Source organism: Mauremys mutica, chromosome 14 (assembly GCF_020497125.1).
Source record: "Mauremys mutica isolate MM-2020 ecotype Southern chromosome 14, ASM2049712v1, whole genome shotgun sequence".
Classification (NCBI taxonomy): Eukaryota; Metazoa; Chordata; order Testudines; family Geoemydidae; genus Mauremys; species Mauremys mutica.
The window spans coordinates 21,074,527-21,082,219 of NC_059085.1; the positions used below are offsets into that span (position 1 = coordinate 21,074,527).

The 7,693-nt window shown below is 50.2% G+C and overlaps 1 protein-coding gene and 1 long non-coding RNA gene across 3 annotated transcripts in view; one reads left to right on the forward strand and one right to left on the reverse strand.

The window, feature by feature from the left end:
• The window catches only part of LOC123349023, a 77,267-nt gene extending 76,483 nt beyond the window's left edge, over window positions 1-784 (reverse strand). For both annotated transcript variants that reach the window (XR_006573312.1, XR_006573311.1), the window contains exon 1: window positions 685-784. This is a non-coding gene — a long non-coding RNA (uncharacterized LOC123349023). The remainder of the gene's footprint in view (window positions 1-684) is intronic.
• A 395-nt stretch (window positions 785-1,179) lies between these two features.
• CBLN1 (cerebellin 1 precursor) lies at window positions 1,180-5,765 on the forward strand. Its single transcript, XM_044986757.1, has 3 exons — window positions 1,180-1,556; window positions 2,084-2,203; window positions 3,719-5,765. Exons 1-3 carry the CDS (start codon window positions 1,299-1,301, stop codon window positions 3,914-3,916), a joined length of 576 nt encoding a protein of 191 aa, XP_044842692.1. The 5' UTR covers window positions 1,180-1,298; the 3' UTR covers window positions 3,917-5,765.
• The last annotated feature ends 1,928 nt before the right edge of the window (window positions 5,766-7,693 follow it).

Consider the following 7,693-nt stretch of genomic DNA (forward strand, 5'->3'; position numbering starts at 1 on the left):
TGTAAATGCCTGCACCACCAGGCTCGACCTGGACTGCACCTTGCCTTCACCTCATGCACACGCACCGCACCTTCCCCCTTGGCGCGCACAGCCCAATTCATCCCCGGGGCAATCCGCTGCAAACCCGGGAATTCCACTAAGGATGAACATGGGCCACACAACCTGCCGCTGAGCTGTACCTCCCCCTCCATGCACGCTGCCTCTGCACAATCCGGAGTAACGTCACCGAGTTTAGTGGCTTAATCCGGATTTACATCGCTGTAAGTGAGAGTAGCGTCAGGCCGCACTTGCTTCCCTCTTGCACAGGCGGACTTCCGCTGACCTGCACACACACGGCCTCCCCCCGCCCACTCAACCCCTTTATCTACCCACCCCCGCGCCCTCGGGGCTCACGGGCCGCAGCCGAGCGCCCCTCTCCCCTTTGCAAGCGGGCTCCAGCAGAGCCGCCCCTGCCGCGCCACAGCGGCTCCCAACCCCCCCAGGCGGGGGCGCACGTGCCACTAGGCACAAGGGGGGGGGGTGTATCTGGACGCGGGCAGCGGGGCGCGGCAGGGAGCGAGCCTGGCGGCGGGGCCGCTGCCTGGCCCAGAGCCCGCCCCTGCCTGCCTCGCCGCCCGCTGCCTTCAGCTCCCGGCGGCACGAAGCGCTGCCCCCAGCTCAGCTCGGCTCGGCCCGCCCCCCTACCTGTCCCGCGCGCCGGGGCCGGCTGAGGCGCGGCCGAGGCAGGTCCGCGCTCCCCTCCCGGACTTCGGCGAGTCCCGGCTGCGGCTCCGCACCTGCCTCTCGCACCTAATAACAAAAGCCCGGGCGTCAGGTGGCAAGAGACGGACTGGCCGCCCATTGGCTGGCCGGGCGAGCGCCTGCCGCTGGTTGGCCAGGGGGCGGGCCGGGGAGCGCTGACGCCGGGCCGGGGCAGGCGGTGGGGGGGCGGCGCGCGGCGCCTTTGTGTGCCCGGGCAGCGGCGGGGCTATTGGCCACATCCGTCATTGCGGGCGGCGGGGCTGGCGGGAGCTGCCGCGCTATGTCTCCGCGCGCGCCTCTGCCTGCTCAGGGGCCGCTGCCGACGCGCCGCGGGGCTTTCCACCCGGCTCTGGAATAGAGGGCGAGGGGAGCCGCCCGGGGCACTGGCCCGAGCGCGGGAGGGGGGAGCCGGGTTTGCAAACCGCCCGGGACGCTGGATTTGCTGCTGGCCCGGTAGAAGCGGGCGGGGGGAAGCCGGGAGAGGTGCCTGGGCTGGAAGCGGAGCCCGCTCCGTGGCTTTTCTGAGCGCGCGGCGCGGTGCGGCGCGGCGCGGCGCGATGCTGTGGCTGGAGCTCTTCCTCGGCGTGGCGTGGCTGGCCGGGCTGGCGTGCGGGCAGAACGAGACGGAGCCCATCGTGCTGGAGGGCAAGTGCCTGGTGGTGTGCGACTCCAGCCCCACCTCGGACCCCACGGGCACGGCGCTGGGCATCTCGGTGCGCTCGGGCAGCGCCAAGGTGGCGTTCTCCGCCATCCGCAGCACCAACCACGAGCCCTCCGAGATGAGCAACCGGACCATGCTCATTTACTTCGACCAGGTAGCGCGGGCGGGGCGCGGGCTGCCCGGGGATCCGTGGGGCGGGCCGGGGGGGTCTGTGGGGCAGTTGTCGGCCGGGTTGAGGGAGGGGATAGACGGCGGAGTGGTGGCTTGAGGTCCTGCCGGAGCCGCGTCCCCCTCGCCCTGCGCCAGAGACGGGCGGCCGCGTGAACCAGCGGGCGGGCGGGCGGGCGAATGGCAGCGTCCCGCTGTTCCCCCGGGGGAAGCCGCTCCGCAGAAATGCCCGTTAACACCCAGGCGCGGAAACTTTCCAGCAGCGCGAAGGGGGGCAGGCAGCAGAGACGGCCGCGGGGACTGCGACCCAGCGAGGCGCGGGCAGGGAGCCTGCGAGCCGAGCCCCGCCCCGGGGCAGCCTGTGCCCAGCTGCGGGGGGTGGAGGGCAGAGGGTGGGTGGGCAGGACAGCTCCGGACGCTGAGCCGGGGAAGCCCAGCCCGGTGCCCTAGCACACGCCCCTGCGGGTCCCTCCGCTCCCCCCTGTGATGCTGATGTCCCCGTTTCCATTGCAGGTGCTAGTGAATATCGGAAGCAACTTCGACTCGGAAAGAAGCACTTTTATCTCGCCCAGGAAAGGGATTTACAGTTTTAATTTTCACGTGGTGAAGGTGTACAACAGGCAAACCATCCAGGTCAGACTCCGCTCCTCTCTGCCTTTGCTCGCTGGGCGCGTTGGTCGGGGTTAGGCGCGCCCGTGCCCGGCGCCAAAGGCCCCCAAACTTCGCTCCGCGTGGTTAAGCTAGAGCTGGTGCATTTATCCTGGGGGACTTGGCAGCGTCAGGTGTGGAGCGTTTCATGTCAGTAACCCAAGAAAATTCAGAGGGAAGGGGAAAGTCAGGAGGCTAGATAGTGTTTCTTGTATCAGGGGTGGCTCTTTAGGAGCTCTCCTGTTGTGTGGTAATATACTGATCCTTTCTATCATGAGCTTGGGAGGAGGCGTTTTAAACAGAAAGTGCTGAACTTTCCCTAGCGATATTTTCAAATAGGAGAGTGTCGTGAAAGCTGCTCTAACGCGTCTAGGGCCTTGCCGCGGCCCCCTCTGGCGCATTGCTTGTCCTGGGATGGCTGAGTATATACTGGTGACAGATGAGCCACCCAAAATGAGCGCTTAGTGGTACAAGCAATTCATGCTTTTCCCATTCCCGTTGCCCGTGTAACGCAAGGCCGCGAACACTGATCCCAACGTATCAGCACTAATCTCCAGGAAAACCTAAACATTATTCGACTAAGTGCAATTTATCTTTAACTCAAATTATGAAACACTTTAAAAAAAGAGATGGAAAAATTATATCATGATTATTAGGTTAAAATCAGCGTGTCCCTCTCTCTGGTTTGGCAAGGTGTATGGAACAGGGATTTTTTAACATTTGGTAATTGTACAAGGTTTAACCGGTGATGTAGAAGGCTGGGGACTGAAGCATCTAATCTTGATACCGCAGATCTGTTGCTGAATGTGTGTGTATTGTATATGGTATATATACCTTATGCATGTATACTGTTATACATTACCTGCCGAGTAGCAGGTCATATAATCTAAATAGCAAATTACAGTTTATATAGGTACAGAGCAAATTATTGTGTGTGTGTATTTTTTATGCACGACCAGATTAGGCATGTAGTACATTATTAATGTGATGTGTACAGTGCTGGTATTATTAGTGTGAGATATACAGTGCTTATTGACTCTGTAGTGGTACATTGTTTTTGCTGCCTAACAAAGGAAAACTACCTCCTGAATACACTTCAAAGCCATTGACTATAGCTGCAGTGGCACTTCTCTTCATCCTTTTGAGGTTTCACATAAAGCCATCTTTCAATAAGTAGGGAGAGACCTCTTCATACCCTTAAAGCAAAGGCATCCTATTGAAATTGTTCAAAACAGGATCAGTGTCCTATTTTATATGTGTGGTGTGTTTTGATGTAGGCAGTCAATCCAAAGCAGAAATAAAAGATCCCCTTTCTTTAGAATTTGTACCCTAGCTGACATTAGACTTGCATTTCATTTTTAGAAATATCTAGAGTTTCATGTGGCAGAAATAATAGAGTGACTATTTTGCCAGGTGATCCTGGAAGCAGTTATGAAGCCCTGGCTGTTATCCCTGTCTGATTTTAATTTACAGAGCGCTTTGTTTTATCTTGCTCTTTAGGTGAGTTTGATGCTAAATGGATGGCCAGTGATTTCCGCCTTTGCAGGGGACCAAGATGTGACCCGGGAAGCTGCCAGCAATGGAGTCCTGATTCAAATGGAGAAAGGAGACAGAGTTTATCTAAAACTGGAGAGAGGAAACTTGATGGGAGGCTGGAAGTATTCGACATTCTCTGGATTTCTAGTGTTCCCTCTTTAAATAACTTATCATCTGAACAGAGAGAAAGCAGCAAGTCAGAGAATTTCTTACAAATTCCCAAATTGTAGCTGGTTATGAAAAGCCTTGGACAGCAAACTTTTTACATTCAAATATTAAAGAAGCTAAATCTTGCTTAGGTTTGTGTACATCTGCTTTGAACAATTATTTTTGTTGTTGCAGCCAACCGATAGGAGACATTGTAATTGATCATATCTCCATTTATATTCCCCTCTTTCCACCCCAAATTAGTTAAAATCTGTGTATCACTGGTGTAATTTGCCATCATTTCCCCAGTGGTTCCCGTATCACACTATTATATCTTCAGTATTTACATTGTTCTTCATATTTTGTAGTTTTGTTTTTAAAACATGTTATTCTTGACTCTTTATCTGAGTTTAACATTAAAAAAGCAAAGTATTTTTGAGTACATAGATGCCACAAAAGATAAAATGCAAATCTTGCTGTATACTGGCTGACAAAAGTTTAAAGAAAAAGAGAGAAATTTATACATGAAGAACTATTCACAGCCAAGGCTGACCAGAGTATTTCAATATTTCTATGTAATTCTGAGTGATTGTGGAATTTAAGGCTGCTAAATGTTTTGATGCTTGTTTAGCTCTTGTAAAATGTGGCCCAACTAAACTCCAGGAAGTATATTGAACTTTTACTATTATTCTGTAATATATGTGTGAATATCGAAAATTAATTTTTGCTTTAATTCAATAAAGTTTAAATGGGCTTTTATTATTCTTAAACAGAAAATACGATCTCTCAATGGAATTATTAGCCCCTGATCAGGCTTAGAAAAAGTTTAACAAGCTGCAGGCACAAACACTTGTAATAGTGATGATCTGGACAATAAGTGAAGCAAAATGTAATTTTGAAGGTATCTTGGCTTGTTAATTTTTTCCCCTTTTGCAAGGGTTAGTCCTGCCTTTTCCCCCACCTCTAGCGCTGTATCCTCCATGTGTTACGCGCTATTTTAAATTGTATTAAAAGAGTTAATTTCAGCAGATCATCAACCAAACGCAATTTAAACTCTGTGGTTCAGATCGCCCTAGTGGTTAAGTACCCCAAAAACGAGAAAAATGAAAACCAAACTCAGAAATCGCTGAGAAGTCGCCCACAGAATCTTAGATCTGTATTGTTTATACCATTGTCTGTATTATATTCTATAAATCAAATCTCATTTTATACAGCCGTCTAAAAATCTAACAATGTATACTTCAATGCTAGTATTATTTATTTGCTAGTATTATTTTGTTTACAGTCTTTGAAAGATGTAAATGCTATAATTTTGCAGTACTCAAAGAGAATACTACTTTTATTAAAAAGGTACGTAAAGGATTTTGATTGTATCTAAACCTAATGTGAAATAAACCAGTGTAATAAACAAATGGACCTCTTTTTGACTGGAGGACTATCCAAGTCAGTTTGATTCTGTGATGAGAGGGTGCACATCTTGGATATAATAATCAATAATATTAACGCAGGCTACGTTAAAAATATATTTCTCAAGGCCGAGCTGATATGGGCTTGGCTGCTACACAGTTAAAATCGTAGGCTTTTGTTGTTGTTGTTCAACCCTGGGTTTCAGGAAGGAATTTAATTAGCTCCTGGGGGGGAAATTAATACTAGCATAATAAGCAACAATTTATTCAGATTTTTGTCTTGGTAATAGTTTCATAGAGCGGGTGGGGACTCTGTAAAACCTTCCTAAAGTCCAGGCGACTCGCTTATTTTGAGTTTGATTGTTTTTATGGAGGTCTTTAAACAACTGACAAATGTACCTTCTCCTGGTAAGGAGAGCACGTTCGTTTATACTAGAGATCCTGCCAAGTAAAACTGAAGGGGCGGATAGATAGATTACGCAGACAGTCAATTTGCTTTCTGAATCTGAGTGAGATATCTGTAAGTCTTTTATTTTCAAATAAAACAAATCATCAATTACCTGTCAGCACCAGGATTTATTTTCTCTAGAGGTGCAAAGAGCTAAAAGTGTCTTTCTTCTCCCTGAAGCCGGGGTTCTGGTGCCGGTGTTTATAAATTGTACACAGGCTATCGCTTCTGTACAGGTGTTACATAACAGAAAGGAAGGCCCAAGACACAATGGTCTAGACCGATCGATTGGACGTTAGAAATTGCATGGATAAGATTTGGCTGGAATAGGTGCAGAAATCTGTTCGATTGTCCGGGATGTTGCAACGTTCTGCTGCGATTATCCACTTTACAGACTACTTCTGAGCGACCATCGAGGACACCCCGGCCCTTCCGCTCCCTCCCCCTCCTCACCACGTGTTATAGAAATGATGAACATCCCTAGCCTGAGAGAGACAAAGAAACTGGCTGGTTTTCATCCTGTGGTATAGGGGAAAGCTGCCACAAGCACTTCATTATAAACCCATCCAGATTCCTGGCATCAGCAGCCGCTGGCGAGGAGCCACAGAACGGAACAATTGAAATTTATGAAGAAGGGCTCATGATGGAAGGCAGTTGGGTTGTTTTCACTTTGAGTTATAATTTGCACCAAACCGGTCTGTCTCTCGGTGGTGGGGGGCTCCACACTCCTGTCTTTATGAAACACACTGTATTGCTTTCCCCGGAAGCTTTTAACTGGTTCCCTGCCCACTTTCTCTCCCCTTTCCATTCCACGCCTTAGGCTGGGGGTTGGTATCAGTTTTTGATACAGGAGGGCCCTAGAAGCGTCCCCCCACGTTTAAATCCCTGCTGTTGCTTGTGATTTCCCTACGCTTCTGATCACCTCATCAGCCTGCCTTTTACTGGACTTGGGCTACAGATAAATAATGGTTTTACATCAGCGCGTAAATCCATTGACAACAGTAGCTGCTCCTTCACCCCTAGTGAGAGGAGAAGGGATTCCTCTTTGGAGTCTTCCAGCAGCGGCCTCTGCAGTGTAGGCTAGATGATCCAAAGGGAAGACAAGGCAAAAGTCGTAGACATTCCGGATACAATTAGAGGCCTGATCCTGCAGCCTTCACTCAGGCAAACCTCCCTTTATGCCTTATGGGTTTGGGGTGTGTAAAGACTAAAGGAGCCGGTCCTGTGGCTCGTATGTGCCTCTCCCTTGTATGCGTCATAAAAGGAGCCTGCCCACACAATACAGAATTGTTCCACCTGAAACGCCACACATGCAAAGGCTGATGCGGCTGTTTTACTCTAAGAAAATAAATCGCCATCTTCCCATGAAAGTTTTTCCCCCTGGTTATGAGAGCCGCGTTAATATTGTACTGTTGGAAATTCTGTTTCCCCCAATGCAGCAAATCACCGAGCTTCTGCCATTAAAAACTCCACAGTTGCTGCACGGAAAAGTCTTGCTCAGTCAGTTTCCGTGTTATGAGCCCCTCAGCTCCCCTTCACCGTGAGCCCCCTCCTGGCAATTGCACTGACATTCATTAGGCGGCCTCGGAATGATTATACCTTTATTAGTCCAGGTTAAGCAATACACAAGCTCAGCAAGTCTTATTTATCCAGGGGTGCTGTGCTACAAGGAATGCTTAATGGGACAGGGCAGCTGAAGGATGGATTCCCTTGCAGCAGCTGATGAGCATGGACTCACCGGAAGGGAGAGGGAGGAGGCAGGAGTCTGTTCTAGTCTGGATTCTGGAAATTTTTATAAGCCAAGGAGTGGCAGTTGTTCAATGAGCTGAGCAAACAAACGCGCTGAAGTGGGACTCAGCAACCCACCTGAGCCCCAGGCTGGCGCCACCAAGCAGGAGTTCTCCGAGCTGATTGGCAGCCCCACGTTGTAAAGTGGAA

Coding starts and splice junctions, on each gene's coding strand:
- CBLN1 (XM_044986757.1), top strand. CDS start 1,299: ATGCTGTGGCTGGAGCTCTTCCTCGGCGTGGCGTGGCTGGCCGGGCTG. Junction 1,557..2,083: donor TGCTCATTTACTTCGACCAG/GTAGCGCGGGCG, acceptor TTTCCATTGCAG/GTGCTAGTGAATATCGGAAG. Junction 2,204..3,718: donor ACAACAGGCAAACCATCCAG/GTCAGACTCCGC, acceptor CTTGCTCTTTAG/GTGAGTTTGATGCTAAATGG.